The sequence below is a fragment of the Ischnura elegans genome, chromosome 4 (assembly GCF_921293095.1).
Source record: "Ischnura elegans chromosome 4, ioIscEleg1.1, whole genome shotgun sequence".
Classification (NCBI taxonomy): Eukaryota; Metazoa; Arthropoda; class Insecta; order Odonata; family Coenagrionidae; genus Ischnura; species Ischnura elegans.
Window position 1 is genome coordinate 103,663,660 of NC_060249.1, and position 20,157 is coordinate 103,683,816.

Genomic DNA, 20,157 nt, shown 5'->3' on the forward strand with positions numbered 1-20,157 from the left:
GGTCGGACAGAAGGCAAAAGGGGAAGAGAGAAAGAGGCCGATTTAACCCTATTTAGCAGCTCGGGTATCATTTAAAAACGCGGCTTCGCTTTGCCCTCCTTATTTCCTCTCTTGCTCGAAGGAGAGGAGGCCGGGCGGACTCGGAGAAGGCGGTGGATATGGCGTGCATTTAGGAAATTATGGGAGAGATCGAGGGTGGGAGGTGTAAGGGGGGCGAAGGTTGAAATTCAAAGGAGGGGGTGTGTAGGAAAGGAGAAAGAATAAGTGAAGAACGCACTGGTTGAAGGGAGACCGTGAAATAAAGGCGGAATATCACGAAGCGAGAAGCTTAATTAAAAAGTGAGCTTTCTCAGGAGGATCCAAGTGTGCACAAAATTTGAGCTTTTGGTTTCCAGAGCTCCCTTAAAAATCAGTTTCTCCGAAGAAGACTCATGCCTTTCCGATCATGCTTGTGGGACTTTGAAATGAGACGCGCGAATATTTTAGAATTCAGACAGAACCCTGAGTGCATAATGATAACAGCTTCATAAATATGAATCAAAAATAAAATTCTAAATTCGCTGCAAAAAGTACGAATTGCGCATACAAAGTATAAAAGAGCATCTTTTTACTAAATACACCAGCTCTTGCTTATTGTTTTATCATCTATGTAATGAAAAATAAATCTCTACTCGACTCTCGAAACTCTAATCGACTATTTAATGTTTGAACATTACGAACACCTTCCGTCTCCAAAAATTCCTTCAATTCCTATTTTCCAAGTAATTAGAAACCCTTGCGAGAATTTTTTGTAATATTACAACGCTGAGGCAAAGATGGACGGAATAGTACGTCCAGGAATGAGAGAGAGGATAAGTATTGTTGATATGGTAGCGGCGCAGATGGCTTACGGAAGAGCGACTGAAACAGCGCGTAATCTTGCCCTATGGTGGTTTTAATTTCGGAGGAGATATGGGCTGCTGGCGAGAAAAAAAAAATGTCGGGGAGAACGAAAGAAGGTTGCGAGCGGTACAACGGAGATTGGTAAGGAAAGATGTGGAAAAGGGGAGAGCCGGCCGTGATAGGAGGAAAAAGGAGAAAGACTGAGACGGGTCACATCCTACCCATTACGCCCTTATCGCGGTCACGTGCCTCGCCTTCTTTTGCCAAGCGACGAAGGGGAAGGGCGGGAGAGAGGGCCAAAAGGGGGAAAAAATAAGAAAATTCAATTTGTAGAGAATGGTGAGGAGAGCTCATATTCCGGGAGGTAATGAGGGGTGGGCAGGGCTCTTGAGCGTGCTCAGGATTACGCCTATCGCATGTAGCTAAGCGCGAGGAAAAACTTTCATGCTGCCTGAGTAACGAGCGCTCATTTGAACCTTTTGGAGCTTTTATATTTTTGTTATTTGGACAAAAAACATCGAATCATCGAAAGAAAATTGGATTTGATAAATTGTGGCCATTTTAATTTCTACGGTCCATCTTCTAGAACGATGAAATCTAACCTGAATAGACAAAGACAGAGGCAAATGTTACATACCACCTTACTTCCTCGCGACTTAAAATTCACTCCATGGCTTGTGGACGAGGGATGTGATAAATGTTAGGTTAAAGGCATGAAAAAGCGCGATCCATTTTAAATTCATGCAGCTTGAGACTTTTGTACGTGATTTACCTAAATTTAAAATTCTGATTTGAGTCTACTTTTCCATATTCGCTGACTAACAGAACCAAGATAGAAAACAGGATATAATTTGAAACATCACTCATGCATCTCTCGGAGAATTCGATTATAATAAAGATTTACATTTTTACAATTCCTCACACTAAAATTCCATACTTGTCCAGGAAACAATCCTTTCCTTCTCTTCAAGTTCCTGTCGCAAAGAAAATGCAATGTCATTTATCCACCTTTTACTGACTTCATTAGCTAAGAAAACACACACCGTTGCTCTGAGGTAAACGGTATCGGTTTTTGCAAATACAGACCTTTATTTTAAATTCAATCCAAATTGTACTACTGCACGGCTTACGATACTGATAGCATTCAAGAGAAAAACGGAGAGTTCACTGGAAGGACCTAAATTTAAAATTAATTCAACAAGTTTCTAATGTTGTGTTCAAATGGAAAGGATTGCCACGGCTCTTCACGCAGAGACGGAAGAATTTTCTGCAAATAAGCCGAGATAATTTTCCCTGAGTGGCATTGGAAAGATTAGTAACCTGATAAAGGGAACGAGAATGCTAGGGGTCGCGCGGTAGAGGGTAATGTAAAGAGAAAGAAAAAGTGACGGGAGAGGATACGAACGGAGAATTAAAATAGACCTGAAGGTAGAGAGAAAAAATGAGGGAGGAGTGAAAGGTAAGGACATGACTCAACAAAGGCTTGCCTTTTTCTTGATAATAAAAGAGCCGCATGACTCGAAGGGAACGTATTCTTCTGAGAAATAAAGCCAAACGACCTTTGCATGGAATAGTAGGTGGAAATATATATGGTTGTAATTTATCTTTCTCATGAGAGGTATAACGTTGCATAGCAATATCAATTGATGAATTTTCTAATACAACTCCTATTAATCCTCCTACAGTGAATAGGAAGACAAATCCTAGTGCTCATAATAAATAAGGGCTATAACTTAATTGACTACCATGTAGTGTGGCAAGTCAACTGAAAATTTTAATTCCTGTAAGTACAACAATTACTATTGTTGCTGAAGTAAAATATGCTCGTGTATCAACATCTATTCCTACGGTAAATATATGATGAGCTCATACTACAAATCCTAGAATTCCAATTGCAATTATGGCATAAATTATTCCTAGTACTCCAAATGTTTCCTTTTTACCTCTCTCTTGGGCAATAATATGTGAAATTATACCAAATCCTGGCAAAATTAAAATATACACTTCAGGGTGCCCAAAAAATCAGAATAAATGTTGATATAAAAAAAAAAAAGGATCTCCTCCTCCTGCTGGGTAAAAGACTAACTAACTTAAGATTAACTAATGAGAATGCATTCAGGAATTCATGGTGAAACAAAGCTGTTTGTCTTGAGAATGACGCTATAGCCGTCGAAACTAGTCGACAGCAAATAAAAGTTTGTGGCAGAGTACTGGGTTTTTTACTTCACCATGAATATCTCATCGCTCCACCAAGTCACGCCAAAATCAATTGATTACATTCAGAAAGATCAAAAAAGTAACTTGATTCTTCCATAATTTCGTATTGGCGATTAAAAAAAACGTTAAAGATTAAAATAAGGTGAATTTTTCGGGTGAAAACTCATTTTGAGAAGTTTATCGATAGCTTATTACTCACTCTGGATGTTTGAATTTAAAATTATTCCCTTGGTGTGTACCGAAATTTTATTAGAAAGCAAATAAAAATTATTACGAAGACGAAATTCTCGAGTTGCACTCAGAAGTTCTAAATTTCTTGGCGAACAAACTATCGGATGTATTTTTTTAAGAGAAACGAATAATTGAAGTTTTCCTTCGGTATAGTATGGGTAAGGAAGTGAGGTAGTTCTCGATCAAAATGTTGAAGCGGACAAAATAATTTTCCCGCTGAATAATTCATGCGGTCTAAGGAAAGAACAGTGATTTCGGAACAAAGGCCCGGTCACTTCCCTCCCTCCATGCTCGACGGTCTGCCCAAGACCAATTTGGAATGGGAATATTTCTCGAAATATTCCCTTCTCTTCCTCTATGCTAGCCCTGTTTAATTGGAGTAACTCCCGAGTGTTCCATCTTGGATAAGGGCATCTGGTTGATCTTAAGCGAATGAAAGAAGTTGGCTTGATCATTGAACGGGAAGCAAAATTAATGAAACGATCATTATCAGACTTCTAATACATTACATTTCACGCGATGGAGATAGACATAAAATAAATGAATGGAATAATTAGTAAAATCAATCTCCAGGACTGATAAATTAATCCAAAATCGTAGCTTAAATTATTGTAAACGATGAATCAATCAGTTACACCAGAAATTAGACTGATTTTTCATGAATGAAACCGAATCGTTACTTTTAAATCACCCTGCTCATGTAAGATCGTACGCCATACTCGAGCAAAACTAATGAAAACAGAATTAAAATTAAGTCGCCAGGATATAATCTACGGAGGAAAAAAAATAAATTTATGAGTGTGACCAGATTACATGAGGCGAACATCCGCCGACTGGCAGTATCATGTACGATCACAAGTAGGCGTTTTCCACGCATTAACACCGACAGAAAACATCAGATCCGGGGCGGAACTTCGCCACCCTTTAATTTTCGAGATAATCCTTTCACTCGCTACGTCGGACCGAGGTATTGAGAAGAAAAAAAAGGAATAACGAAGCGCTTCCTTTCTTGAAAAAATCTGAAGTTTTCCGCAAAGCGTGAAAAGGCCTTTTTCCCACCCATCGCCAACCATACCCCGCTGAGGAGACTCTCGCTCGAGAGAACAGAGCAATAAAGATGAAAGGAAAAAGACAGGAAATGGAATCATAGGTCAAAAAAAGAAACATAATTTTACGTTTGTTCTGCGTTCAATTTTTGCCATCAACTCTCTATGGCTCTAATGGACTTAAACACCTATTGGCGACGTTCTTCGAAAAATCAAATCATTGAAAAGATAGACGTCGATAACTGCCGATTTTCGTCATTCGTTGAAATTTTAAGGATGCAGTTCTTGCTTATCCATTAACCACTGGCAGTCGAAAAACATATAGAGCTTTTTGACCACCTTCGACAAACAATAAAGTAGTCGACGACATTCTTCGAAAGCGTCAATCATTTGATCAAAACAAGGTGCGATAATAACTGTTTATCGAACCACAGAAATATCATCAGTAATTTTTCACAAAATCCACAACAATAACTACAACTTATGCCAGACAAAAATAAAGTACTCTATTCTGACTATCGGTAGTCAATCATTTCTTAGATAATATCTTGAATTAAATGGACTTACCATTCAAATATCGATAACATTGGGAATGGATAACTATTGTCAGCCTAAGATAAAGAACTCGATTCTGACTATGAGCAGTAACCTTCATTTGGTTAAAACTACCGATGATATTTCGATTAATCGGACCATCGAGCAAGACTATCACATGGCATAGTCTGCGCCTCGAATGGAGCTGAGTCACGATGGACGCGAGGGGAAGGGTTATTACATTGGGGGGAGGGACCGGGAGTAGGCGTTGAGGCAAGGTGGTTCTCGTGAAGAGGAAATGTGTGGAGGGGTTGGGGTGGGTTGAGGAAGCAGCACTGGGCGAAATTGAGACCGACCCCAGAGGCACGCGACTATCACACAGCCACTCGAGCCGAAAAATTGGAAGACCCACTCCTCAACTCCATATATTCGAGAGAATATCCGAACGTAACATAATGCATTGCGATACGTTGAACTCCACGGGATGATGGGCACCATCACGTAATGGTGGATTACTGAATTGAGTATTAAGGCTTATTTACACGTGGTAGTATGTCATTGCGCAATCTGATGTATGTGTGGCGTAGCCAAAATTGTGTCGTGTAAAGCGGTGGATTACTAGAACGCATGCGAGATGGCAAAATAGCCCCAACTCTAATTCCGAACTCGCATTCTGGCAATTTCAACAAACGTATTCAGTCCTAACTTGCGCAATGACATGCCCCATTTAAAATGACATTTTGGCTACTAATCAAAAGGTCTAGGGTTCCGATCTCAGAGGAGCCTTCCGAAGCCAGGGATAAAATTCTTCTTCAGATCGAGGAGTGCCACTAAAAGCAACTGGCTCCCTAACCTGAATGTTTGAAAATCACCTACCAATGGCATAGTCCGGAGTGATATTTAAACGAGGTATCCAAACTAGCTTACGATTGAAGAACTTAAGGTGAGTGAAAATATTTTATGGAGTAAATGCTATAAATGTAATCCACATGTAATATAATCCTGAGTCGAATATATGCATTGCATGTTTGGGTGGATATCAATGTAAGGTTAGGTTAAGAAATTTTACGTAAGGTCACTCAATGGTATTTAAAATTGAAATAGAAAAATAATGACGTATATTATGAAGTATCACTAATTGCAAGAGCCCCGATAATGGCCTCGTGCATCGTTCAACGAAGTAATGTAATTATGGTACTTCATATTTTCTTCATTTTCCTCATTTCGGGAGGGGGTGGGGTCAATGGTGCCCCCTTATATTCGCCCCCGAGCAAACAACTTTGTAACCTATTAAGCCTACGCAAAAATATTTTTGCTCCATAAGAATAACAAAGTAAAATGCGACTTGCGTGAAATCACTCGCCTTATGGGAGCGAGTGAGCGAACCAAGAGGTGTGGGTGGTATTTTGAAGAGAGGGCAACCAGCAGGAGGAAGAATGAAGACGCTGGGTAGAAGTTGGGCGCAAGGGGGTGGATATAATGGAATGAATTAAGGGAGGGAGGGATATGAGAAGGAAGGCCTTCCAACACATGCTGCCTTTTTGCGGCAGTCCACTCCTGTGGGTGGGGAAGAGGGAGGAAGAGAGGTTAGCTGGCAGACGGCGGGCGACGCTCGGCACAGATCCTCCACCTTAACCCATATTATCCCGGAACACATTTTTACCTATTTGGTAACTGATTTTTTGGTATGCTTCTCTATTTGTACTACTTGCTATGGGAAAAATAGTTAAAAAAATCAGAACGTCGTACTTTTGCTGGGAGAGCCCGTGTCTTTAAACACACGGTGGGATAAAGCCCAGATCAGACTTGCCTGCGATCAATGTGAGGGTAGAATGCAAAATAAAAAATACGTGAGTTCTCTACACAATTTTATTTCACAAACAACTAATAAGTCATTGTGTTTCACACTTATTATATGAGCCCATTTCTTTTTAAGCATCATAATTTGAAGTCATACTTTTTCATGCTCAATAAAAACTTACACATTGCACATTAGAATGCATTTCTATATTTTACAGTAAGTTAGTACAAATTACAAAATTTTCCATTTATATTTCGAAAATTTTTTTGTGGCATATCACTAATTGGACTGATATTTTACATGGTACTCCTTGAAGCAACAATCAGGGTGTACGCCCACATTGCACTTTTCACAAATGAACTTTGAGCTTTTACCGCAGTGACCACACAGCCGATGGGTCTTAATTTTACTTATCCAGTGATTATAACCATCAAACCTTCCATCTTTTATAGCTTGTCTCATTGTTCTTGGTGCTACTAATTTAGGCTGAGTACCACTTGACAGTAGCCCGATAACAACCTCTCTCAAAAAATCAATTTGATTGTTTTTCCGATTGTTTATTCGGAAAATATGCCACAAATTAACAATGCTGCTGTTCAGACAAAATCTAAATAAAGGCCAGTACCACTTGTTTGACCTTATTTTCACACGATACACTGCGCGCTGTTGATCAAATAAATCTACACCTCCCATACCATGGCTATACATTTTCACAATTTGTGGCTGGCATAATTTCATATGTTTTTTATACTTTGAATTCCAACGGGTGCAGGAGCTAAGGCCGAATACAGTTTTTGAATCCATGTTTGTGGCAATAGTAACTTGTGCATTATCATGCCAGCGAATGAGTGAAATGGGACTGTTCTTATCAGTGATTGCGGAGAATGCACCGCGTTCCTCCTTGCTCACATCTACAACAGGGGCTCCTTCAATGAGGTCTTTTCTTATAGTTCCAATGCAGTTTATATTACTTTCTTTCAGTTTTTCTAGAAATGAAAGTGAGGTAAAAAAGTTGTCTACAAATAGCTTTGAACCAGGAGGAAGGAAATCTACACACATGGATTCTGTCACTTGGGCACCGAGAGAGATGCCTTTGGGTCTGTCTGTTTTTCCTGTGTAAACACTAAATTTAAGAAGGTATCCTTTTGAAGTTGTAAAACATCCGATTTTGTAACCAAAACGGATGGGCTCTCCTCTAATAAATTGCTTCATTGAATGACGCCCAAAGTATGGCTCCATACCCTCATCCAGAGAAAACTCACTATCGAAGCATTCTATGATCTCGGTAAATTTTTTATTCATGTGATCTACTACAGGTCTAACTTTGTAAATCCTATCAGTGCTATCTATCTGGGTGTTATCATTAAAATGAAGGCATTTGTGAATCAAATCAAATTTATTGTGGCTCATTGATCCAGCAACTAGAGAATGGAAAGTATCTCGTTTGGTTTCCCAATACATACGTCTGAATGGAACACAACAGTAGCCAGAAAGTAATAACACGCCAAGGTATTTGTACAAATCGTCCACAGAAAATTCGGCATTGGATAAACCTTTCTGAACAGCATACTTGTTTGTATCTATACATATCATATTCACAAAATTTTCGTCCCAATCCCTCTTGAACATTTCCAAAGGACTTTTATCTAATAACTCTGGTTTTGGCTGCATACGAACAGGCTCTAAAGGTGGCATGTTATTTGTTTTCAGAGTTAATTTTTTCCATGATCTATCTTTCTTACGGTAACTACCTGCCTCTAAATGGCTAAATTTTTAATGAGTGTTGGTGGCCGAGCAAACATTGATTGAACTCTTAGCTACTTTCCTTCTCTTGCTATGACAATTTTTCCCATTCTTTTCATTAGACATATCAAAATCAGATCCAACCTCATTATTGTTTGAGCTTGTTGAGGAACAGTCATCAGAAAAAAGTGGTAAATCAATTTTACCGTGATTAGTGTCAAGACGTACCTCACCTAATTGGGCTAGGACACCTTTGCCTAAATCCTTTATGCACTCTGGAGTCTCACATTCTTCAGGTGCATCATCTTCATCAGAGCAGTCACCATCCCTTGCTGGAAGAATAACCACATCTACAGTGTTTGCTCCATCAATTTCTCGCCCTCGTTCATCATTGTCATCCAAGTTGTGGAGTTCAAATAAGATGTCTTCTGTGTTGAGTTCTGACCTAAAAGAGATCGGACATTTTGATTCATAGTTTTAAACACAGCTTGAGATGGCGTAATGACACCTAAAGACTATTTTAATGAGGAAGTGAATAAATATTTGCAATTCTTACCGTTTTCTGTTGTTTGTCGACATTGCGAATGTGTTCTCAGGATCCACTGCGATGCACAGCTAACAAATGGATGAGCTAAAATAATTTAAACTTGGGAAATTTTTTGGGCAACTGAGAAGCACAGAACTTACGAACACTTGGTCTACAGCTGCCAAGCTTGCAAAACGCAATGGCAGGTACCCTTGGGTCGGTCCTTTATATATATAGTGTCTAGCCATGAGGAGCAAGAGTTACATTTTAGCGAGAATCTCAAACTAAGTACATGGATTATATTTTAGCTCTTCAACCTCATAATTATCTCAGGCATCAAGTTACAATGATTTTGAAATACATTGTGAGCAAAGAACAACTCATCTGAGACGTTTACAGACAGCTCAACAATGTAAGGCAATACCATAATTGGTTTAGGGAAGAGTAGCGGTTTATCCCACCGTGTGTTTAAACACACACAAAGTTTGCGCTTTCATTGAAGTGTTACAATTATCTTCACGGGAAATACATTACTAACATCATGTTTCCTCAACATTCGAATGTATAAAGGCAGGAAAAGTTTTATGTTCGCATCTGGTGTTCTCAAGAAGATGAAGGTGAAACAGTTTGCCTTTCAATTTACACATGCAGGGGTAATATTTTTTTTCAATGGTGGCCAACCTGGGGATAGTAGGCTGTAATACAAGAAGTAATGAGACTTCAGAAGTTTCAAAGAATGAGTCAAAGTATTTAGAAAATGGTTGCCTCTCAAGAGTGGCTAGAAATTATTTTTTTAATTTCCGCGTACTTGGCGTGTGTTTAAACACACGCTGGTAAAATATGGGTTAACCCTTTCCCGATCAAAAGGGCTGTCCCGCGGCCCTTTTCGGCCCCGTGTCCGCCGGGGGCGCGTGATGGAAGCCGGAAGTCCATCCGGGAGTTAGAAGAGTGTCTGTGTGAGGCTTTTTCTCCCTTCGTGTCGAGTGGTGTCCCACATCTCCCTACGCTATTCTCTTCCACTCAAAAAGCCACCCTTGCCATCACCCATCCCTCGATCAGGGTGAAATGGTGTCCACTGCTAAACCAAAAGTCGCGGGTTTGAGTCCCACCTTTAAGTAATTTTTATCAGTATCCACAGCACTTGTATATGCCACTACGAATCAAGTCATGTTAAAGAAAGAAAGAGCTAATTAGTCCTCATTTCACGTGGTATGAATGTCGGTTGCAAATTCACAATAATTGTGGTGGAGAAAAATTCCTCCCGACCACCAATCGACCACCGGACCTTCACCTTGCCACTGCGAAGACTATTACTTTATTCATACCTTGATATAACTAAGCACTGCTCTAAACCGCCAGGATTGTTTCAGAATGAATAATCTGTCGGTAATAAATAAGAAGTATCGGTTGTAATTAGTTTAAAAAAACTGGGATGCGAAAACTCCATCGAAGACAGATTGTTCCGAACTCTACATTTTTGGGTTAATCCATATAATAAATAGACTCCCGGAAAGTTAGCGGTTTTGTCAGCATTCTAACACAGAATTCATTTTGATGATCAAAATCCAGTAGCAAGCCACGCATTGGCATATAGCTATAGTTCGAGTTGTGCTGTGATCACCAATGATAAATTGTATCCACAACTTGAATATTGTGAATCTTAATAAAATTTCCTCAATATGTTATTACGAGTATCCATCGAGACGCCATCGAGAAAATTTACTTAAAAATGAAAAACCTAAACAAAATATTCAAACAACAGCCATTCAAGCATCAAAACTATGAGTAAAAGCCCAACCGGATGTGTCACGCGACTCATTACGAGTTTCACTCCGCCGCGAGATTACAGTGCGTTCTCCTTAGATTACACACTTCCAGGCGACAGATGCCAATCATCCGAATCATAATCCATCCGAAATGAATGTCGACCGCGGACGGAGGCGATTACCTGATGGAGGTGGGAAGGAGCTGCGAGCCATTCAAAAACACCCCCTCCTGACCCGCCACGGACTACGGACGGCAGTGGTCTAACATTAAGTGGCTCTCAAAGTCCATCATTCAGTCCGGAACAGCCTGTTCCCTTCCACCACCCACACCACTCGACCTCCCCCGCAACCCTTTCCCGATCGACCGAACAAAAAAAAAAAAAAAAAAAAAAAAAACGCCCCCCCGCGTTATATATATCCCGGGGGCGTAGAAACCCACCCACGCCACTCGGCCATCGTCCACCCACCGAAAAGGACGCGCACCTGGCCCCCTTCAATCGTCCACTCGACCCCTCCTCCTCGACCTCCCCTCCCAAATGGACGTCTACTCTCTTAAGAGCAACACCTTTCCACTATCAAACACACACACACAAATACACATATGGAGTGAATTGGCCTGCCGGGGAACACAAAACATTTTTGACTCGGGTCGCCCTTTGTTTTTTTCTCGATCTTCGCGGGAGATAAGAAAGGGGTTGGGAAGAATGGATACAACCGCGTTCTTTCTCCTCTCGACCGGGTTTGGTTTCTTTTTGAGAATGATCTCCATCCAACATTCTGTCTTCCCTTCTCGCCTCAAGGAACTGAACCGAGTGCGTAATTTTATTACTACTTCATGGCCTGAAATCGTAAGTAATCATACCGGATATGTTCAGCTTAAACATTAACTCGCATCTAATACTGGGTAGGAATGAGACATTGAAATAAAAATAAACCTGACTCTTGCGGGAATAGCTGATCTTAATACTATTAGAGCAGCGATCGTATCTTCAATATTCAGGCGAAAGCCGTAACTTGTGAGGACCTTAAAATAACCCATACAATTTTGCAGAAATAGAGAAAATCAAAAAGTACTTCGATAAAAGAAGGAACACCAAAATAGTTGTCGTGCATAGATTTGAGAATTTAACCCAAAATGGAGATGAAAATTATACAAAGACGACATAACTTAAAGATTCTAACCGAAGTCTGATAAGCCCAAGCTATTAAAAATTGTGACGGTTAAAATATACTCCAACACCTCAACGAAAACGGTTAAGGCGAAAAGGAATGTTGGTTCTATGCGTATCCAGGCAACGGTTGGTAACTATCCAAATAATCGAAAAAAAGGCACTTGTGCAATGGGGAGGTTTGGGCAGGGATTAAGTTAAAGGACTGGAGGAGCCGCGACCCCTTAATCTTCACTCCTTCCATTTCCATTACATCCCTATAGAGGAGGAGTGCAAAAATGAAAAGAAAAACACATTTCCAGCTGACCACCTCTCTCCCCGAATCATCCAGCCCATTGCCGATTCCTGAAAGAATTCTCCAACTCTCCCGTCTTTCGCTATGGCTTAAATCTTTTTTTTTTCGGAAGCGCAGAGAAAAGTGAGGAAAAGAACAATCAATGCGCTTTTGAAAAAAATTAAGAGGGTTGAGGAGTAGGAGGAGAGGGCGTGTTCCGTTTTAATTAAAGTCATTGGATCGTGAAACTCTCCAAGGAAAGAGAGAGAGAGAGGATCTCACGCTTTTTACTCAAACCCCCGCCTCCCTTCCCTCGTCAAATGCACTCCCCCGAGGGGACGTCAATTCCTCCTCCCCAGTCGTCGAAAGGAGCCTGTTATCTCAAAAAATCCCCTTCTAATATAAATCAAGGCGGACACCAATTCGGGATATCCTGAAAAATAGGGAAAGATCCGGAAGTGAGAAGCTACCGGGAAAATTCGGGATTAACTTGAGTTACTGGAAAACGCTATGATTTCGTAGAGTATAAACCCCGTAATTTATATAATAACTATCTTGCACTGAAGCGGAATGCATAGTAATATACTTGACTGCTATAAAAAATATTGCCTCCATTAACGAATAAAATATCGTTGGAAACTCTACCTTTCACTAATCAATTCTGAAACGATTGTATTTCCTGTCTTGTACATTTTAATTTTATCAATAACCGATAATAATAATTATTTTTTATTTTATCGATATCATTCTTTCACTCATTGAGCTTCAACTCAAAAGTTGTATTTCGGATAAGTGAGGGCTTTTTGCTCACTCCAGACCAAGGGAAAGGCGTATAATCTCGCACATTCAAGGGGAAGCAGCTGATCTTCCCTGGTTCTCTCAAATCGCGAGGATTTTTATAAGGAATGATCGACGGATTTATCCGGGATTTGAATATGGAACCCCTCGGTCAGCAGCTAAACTTTCAACCCAATAGACTACAACGCTTGCCATCTGTTCTTTGGGAGAACAAGGAAAAACATGTCGCACATGATAGATAGAGAAAATGCGTAAGACCTCATTGCTGAGTAAACTAAAAAAATGAAAAGTTAGACACTCGGGAAAACGGAGGGAACAGTTTTTTGTAACTGAGCGGGGACCCTGATAAATCCTCCGCTATCTCAGTGCTGGGTTTTCCCATCGTTCCGAATTGACCGTCTCCCGAGAGACAGGGAGGAGGCAGAATGTTGGGTTGACGGTGAGAAGGGAGACGGGCTCATGGGGCAGCAGGGAAGAGGTGAAGAAGGGCAATGGTGTAGGGATCGAAGGTGAAGAACTTGAGTGGGGGATGATTGGGAAAAAAAACCGAGCGAAGAAATGACGAGTTGAGAGGGTATTTTCTTTTTTTTCCTTCTTCTCCAACCCTCTCTCTTCCGCGAAGTGGAGTGGGCGAATATGATGGGAGTGGTGGGGGTGAGAAGAGGGTGGAAATTCAAAGCTTGGTGAAGTGGTTGGACGAAGTAATTGGTTTACAGTTTTTATCGATCCAACTCATTCATTCCGATAATTCCGGATCGGTGGACTCTCTTGGGGGGGAGGATGAGAGGAAGAAAAAGGGTTGGGCCGTGTACACATACCACCCCCGGGTCCATTAAGAATAAAATGGAAGGGAAAAAATATCGGGCAAGGCGGAAAAAAGAAAGAAATAGGAGGGATTCGGGAAAAAGGTTTTGAGCGATGGGGTAGCTATGGGATGGGAGAACTCGTTACGGTGAGGAGTGGTCGGAGAAGAAAAAAATCCTGGAGAGAGGGGGAAAAGAAAATTCTTTATGAGTGAGTGAGGAGATGAAATGAGACGTGATTTTAGGTGGTTTCGGAATAAAAAAAAAACGCCCGGACGAGGGAAAAAGGCTTCTTTGATAATATTTTCCTCCGACCGCCTCTTAAAGAAAGACATTTTCGTAATTTAGGTTTCTCGCTGCCGTAAAAAAAGTGTTGTTGGGGTTAGAAAAAGAAGAATGACGCGGTAATTGATGAGACGCATCAGGCGAGTATTTCTCGTCGATCTGATCGTTAGCGAAACTTAGGTAATCTTTTAAAATAACGATGGAAGACACTCGTATGCAATTAAGTAACTATGTTTGGTAAACCACACCTTATAAACATGCAATTATTGCACGTACGATAAAACAGATCAGGTGCCAATCGGTATGAAATAACGTGATGCCTCTATTTATATCAAGTTGAAGTGGGGTCTGGAGTAACAGTCACTGTGAAAATGACGATACATACTTTCCGACTCAAGACTTGCTGTATTAATTGCTTAATAATCGACCTATTGCAAAATCACCATCTTCAACAGTTAAGCTCTGATCGCTTTATCAATTTATGACTACGTACAGATGTGATCATTTTGTTTTTATACGGTTAAAAATTCATCATCTGGGAGGTTGAAAAAATGATAAAATGATACTTTATGTAACCAACTCCCAGTGCTGTCAACATATCTGCAATTTTTATCTTTCCTCCGCGTCCAAGTTGAACTAATCTATCTCATGGGTCATAGGTGCCTCGCACGTAATCTGTCAGATGAAGTCGCGCAAAACCTCTACCGGCAGTTGCATCAACTAGAGAGAGAACGCATCGAAAAACATCGCTCTATCATGAACTAAAATGACCGCGAGTTGGGAGAGGTAAAATTCACCACATTCTATCCAAACTATTTTAGAAGCCACTTCAAGGGAATCGGAATTAGAGTCTCCTCAGCTGATTCGCAATCATATCTAGGAGATAAAAAAGTCGGAGGAAAACCTTAGAAAAATGCGAAGAGATAAAAAGTGCTTTATGGTCATTGCATTTCCCATGTACACAAAAGCTAGCGCGCGATGATAGTGCACCAAGTTGCATAACTCGAGCGAGCGATCGCAATGAGATCTCGCTTCCCAGCTCGAGTTTTATGTCAATGCGCGCTTCAATGTAAATAAGAAGTACGCTGAGAGTTCTAATTCCAATTGGTGGTCTGCAATGCTACGAGCTGATTTTCCAGAGCTGTAATAAAAATTCAACGGAGCGATAAGTTTGTCTCGGTTAGGTACATAAGTTTAAATGTTATATCTGAAAATAAACCTTGAAGTGAGGAAAATGTAAGTGAATTTCTCCTGCATATAATCGCATCTGTGGCTCAAAAAGACTTGAACGACAAACTTGAGCATAGAAAAAGATTATGCTTTGAGTCAAGGTAGTATGCGTATAGTATTCCTTATAGTCGTCCCTTAATATTGAAGGGTGGCCTTACCTATAACGCATTATTGCATCACCCACTCAGTGATTCAACCTGAAGGTTAGTTTGGCCAGGTGAGGGTAGGGATCACCTCAAACAAAGCTTCATGAATAAAAATTTTCACACACTCAGGATAGGGTTTAGATCCTCTGCCTGAGCTACCTCGTTCTTAGAGGGTTTTCTTTGGCGATTTCCGGAGGTTTCACCCGGTATTTGACCCCGAGACCCCACGATCAGCAGCCAAGCGATCTACCTAATAGGCTGCCACGCATTCGAGAGAAAATAAAATGTACTTCAAATATATATTCACGCCTATCTCTACATAAGTCTAACATTAACGAGCAGGTCACTGGTAATATTTTACGATGGAGATACTATGAATCCGAATACGCTTGCCATGTAAACAATGTTGCAAGGGGTTCAGCTTTTTGATTACCCTCCCTTCTCCCCATCATTGCCCGACCTTTAGAGCCTTATCTCCCATCTAATAGGGTTCCGATGGATGGCCTTTCTACCATTCTTTCGTCCCGATGGGGGGCGCGCCAATTTGAAACGTGGGTGGTCGCCGGGCGTGGAACAATTGCGCGCGGCGCACATTCACCGCGGAGCGGAACAACCCGAGGCGCGCACTCCTCCTTTGCCCCACATATCCTTATCTCCCTCTCTTTCCCTGCCGTTGGGAAGACGAACGTGAAGGGAGGGGCGTGGGGTGGTGCCGGTGCATACGAAGGAAAGGAGGACCAGGTGCTCAAAGGCCAGTGCACGGAGAGAAACGACAGTGTTCCACCGAATTTGCTTATACACGTAGTAAAAAATATTTTAGCTAACATCCAGTACAGCATTTAGAGTTAATAATAAATTAAGTTTGTGGCACTATTAAGTAAAAATATCACTCTAATACATCTATCATTGTGTCCAGAAGATGTATCCGCGCGTGCATTAAATGGTGGAGCTCGCAAAAAGACCTTTTTATATTTTATGCTGGGGTTTTGTACTATTTTCTATCAGATTTAATTACCCATAACCTTTCCAACTCATATTACGTGCCTACTCTTAAAGGGTTGAATGACCAGTATTTGATGGCTAGTTCACCAAAAAGTAAGCAGTAAGCGAGAGGTAATCATAGTTTTTATTACCGCTATATTAAATTTTCCTGTCCATACTAAAAGAGAGAAAACGAGAGGAATTATCACGAGCAGCAGAAAAATATGAGAACTATTCAGGAGATGTTAAAAAGCGAAAAGTATAAATTTTGGCACTTGTACTTACACGAAAATGACACGTTTGCAGTTCGCTGTCCCATCGGAAACAACCACTCGCAGGCCGCCCAGCCATTTCGCTCCCTAGCAAAACGCTCAAAAACTTCCCTAGCTATTTTTCACATTACTCAACTAGGTCTTGTATACACAGTAAATACGCATACTTCCTTCCACGCCCCCATTCTCCTTATCTAAATCACCTATGTTACCGAGTCTCTATACCACTCAAAGATAAGGAGAATGACTATCAGGTTGAGGAGACGTTTAAAATGGAGGAGACTGGAGGATGTTAGAGAACTTGAAAACCAATGCAGTTTATACAATAGTCTAGACACGAGTGAAATTACTGTTTTTCTATGCTAGTTACAATATATCGCACATGAGGGAATGATTAAGGTGAGCGTATCCAATGACAACATTTGTGGAAATTATTAATCGCAACCAGATTATGCAAAAAAAGTTAATAATAAGATGAGCCAAGATAAATTATATATTTTATATAGGATAATTCAAGAAGCCAAAATCTGAGTCTTTGAACTGTGTCTATTCAATTGTCAAATGTGGCAAATATCACACACTGAAAATCGTACTCGATCAGATAGTGAAGAGAGCCAAAAGCTAATAGGAGAAAGGTAAATTAATGGATTGGCAAGACTATAAAAGATTGGAAAGAGCATAATGACACCTGAAGCGTTTTTGCTATACACCGCTGCTACCTATGCATCTTTACCGCTGAATCCGTATCCTCGCAAGGGCGTAATGAAGCATTTTCTTCGTGGTCACCCGGGGAGGAGGAGGTTGAAGACTCCGCTAAAGGTGAATGGTTTTACGGAGGTGATTATAAGCATGAGGAGGACCAGTTCGGGTGGTTGTCGTGTCGGAGAGAGGTTGGGGGAACGGAGGGGGAAGGTTGAGGTGGTCTCGGAGGGGGGGGCGGTGCAACTCCTTTCAAGGAAAACTGCGCTCGGCGTGGAGGGGGTGGCATGCGGCCATGATGAACACCCTCCTCCACCCATCTCATTTGCTTTCTCCTCCGTGACCCCTGGCGAGCGTGGCGCAGCTTCCCGGGAGAAGATCGGACGTTCACCCCTTCCACGGCGGCTTACACACACACACAAGTGAAACGATCTCCCGCGCCAGTCCGCAATAATGCCCCTTGCGTCTCCGAGCCACGGAGGGAAATAAAAAGGTTCGAAGTCTTCCCCCGGGGTCGTTCCGCGCCAAGTTTCCCCCGCGACTGATAGGAAAACGCTAACAGCTGGGCGTTAAAACGATTGCCGGGGCCGACGGGTGATCGTCGCAGGCTTGCGACTTGCGGGTAATAACATGGGTTCGATGGAAATTTTCGGATCGTAATGATATCGGCGGTTAGCTACCTGTGATGGGCCGCAAAAGGCTTTGAAGTAATCTAACCCTGCGGGATGTTTTTGTGACAGTGCCAAATTACAATTTTAAAACAGCACAAAAAATCGTGCCCGATAAGTATTCATTGGAGGAGAAGAATAGGCTTTTAAGGGATAAAATTTTAATTTATTGAGCACCCAGATTGTGTATACTCAGTAATTGTGATGGGGAAGTTTAGGTTAACGTTGAAAAAAATGCACATTGACGTATTGAATACGATGATGGAAATTTTTTCGCGATTTCTTCTAGCCATTTTCTACTATATAATCAGACAATTCAATGAGAAATTAATAATTTCACCATCTTGAAATAATATTCTGTATTCCCATAGACTTTCCAGAACAATTATCGAGCAAGATAAATAAATAAATTTAAATTCAATTCACCTTTCGAGAGACCACATTAAAAATAAACGTTAGAGGCCTTAAAAAAACTGTTCCAATCACATTTGACTTCAATCGAATACGAGCTTAAAACCGTACGAGAGCATGGTGGCAAAGAGGAAAAAAAAACGCGGCACAACAGTTTCGCCGCGGCTTATGTATAACAGCCTCTTTCAGTTCTTCGACCGAGGAGGAAATGGCAAGATAAGGGTCGCTAACTTGATCCATCCTCTTGTTGCCATCACGTGCTCTGAGAGGTGGAGAGAGAGAGAGAGAGAAATACATAGAAATGAGGAGAGGGTTACGATAAGAGAGGAAAGTCGAGATAAAAAGAGCTCGCGCTGCCTCACATGTGAGTGTGGGTCTGATTGTGTGGGGCTCTCCGCGCTGTTCCTTGAGTAAGGTCGCGGAATGGGACTCCTCCGCTCCCAGCGACTCCAAATCTCACCCCTCTCGACCGCGTCCTTATCTCTCTCTCTCTCTCCGGGAGGAGGTTTTGAGGAGAGAGGGAGGAAGGGAAAGACTACAATCCTCCCGCGGACTTCCCCCTCAAGCCCCCCCGCCCGCCTCTCTCGATACCCCCGCCGATGACGCTTCCGATGCCCCAGCCAATCACCACCTCCCCGTGCAATTGGTGGATGCGTTTTCTAGGGCACACCATGCGAGGTGGGATGAGGTGGGGTGGGAGTATAAAGGGGGTGGTGGGGGGTGGGGGTTGGCGTCAACGTGGCGCCCGAGCGACGCATGCGCACGGCGCGCGGGTCCGCGTGTGATCCCCCTCGAACCCCCCCCCCCCCAGTAACTGCCATCCAACCTCCTTTGAGGCGACCGAGAACACCACACACAGCGTCGTACGGAGGTGTGCTCGCAGGGAGTGGATCACCTCGTCGCGGAATCATAGGCGGAACACCCACCCGCCTTGCCGTACTCGATCCATCGGAAGAATCAGAAAGTATTATACCATCATAATCACTGGTCAACATTCCTAACATTGGCACGGAGGCTTCCGCGGTGATTCAATAGATAATTCTTCTTCGGGATGATACCGCGTTGACTCATTTTGGTGGACAACACTTTCGGGCGCATTCAGGCTGCCGTCTTCAAAATTTTGACCCGAAACTTCTGACTTTGATTCTTAGCAGTTTTTGCCCGATAGTAGTTGAGTGATTATATCTAATGCACATACAGGATTAAGATTTGAATATAGTTTAAAAGAAACGTACCCAGGAATCAGTTCATTAAATATTTTTTTTAATTTTATTAAAAAAGGTTTTTTGGGCTGGAAGACGGGAGCTGGAATGCGCTCGAAACTTCCGTCCACCGAAATGAGTCAATGCGGTATTAACCCGAAAAATAATTATCAATCCTAGCATTAGCTTGATTCAGCTCTCCACTCAATTCTCCTATCAGCAAATCTTTTCACACCTGCTTATTTATAGAGTATTATTCGAAATACTAGTATCCACCAATATCAGTTCTTTAAATACATTTGGTTATTTTATTCGAAAGGAATTACGTACCGAACTGTATGAGTTGTGAAAGCATATTGATTTTCACTCCTTCTCAGATGCAACAGTTACCAATACCGTGCCATGTGGCTCGCGCACACGGCGGTCAGCCTATCGTAGATTCCATTCCGCAAACTCTTGGAGAGGCTTGGTGG

At 41.7% G+C, this 20,157-nt stretch overlaps 2 protein-coding genes across 3 annotated transcripts in view; both read right to left on the reverse strand.

The window, feature by feature from the left end:
• LOC124157855 (zinc finger protein 384-like) overlaps positions 1 to 20,157 on the reverse strand; it is a 171,917-nt gene that overhangs the window by 87,323 nt on the left and 64,437 nt on the right. The window lies entirely within an intron of this gene.
• On the reverse strand, positions 8,334 to 9,533 carry LOC124157856. Its single transcript, XM_046532905.1, has 2 exons — positions 9,011 to 9,533; positions 8,334 to 8,899 (listed from the first exon to the last, which is right to left on the reverse strand). The coding sequence occupies exons 1-2, from the start codon at positions 9,031 to 9,033 to the stop codon at positions 8,485 to 8,487; spliced, it is 438 nt and encodes a 145-aa protein (XP_046388861.1). The 5' UTR covers positions 9,034 to 9,533; the 3' UTR covers positions 8,334 to 8,484.

Excerpts from the sequence above, each read along its gene's own strand:
- LOC124157856 (XM_046532905.1), bottom strand. The coding sequence starts at position 9,033 with ATGTCGACAAACAACAGAAAACG. Across the intron at positions 8,900-9,010 it reads TCGACAAACAACAGAAAACG|GTCAGAACTCAACACAGAAG; the intron begins GTAAGAATTGCA and ends GATCTCTTTTAG.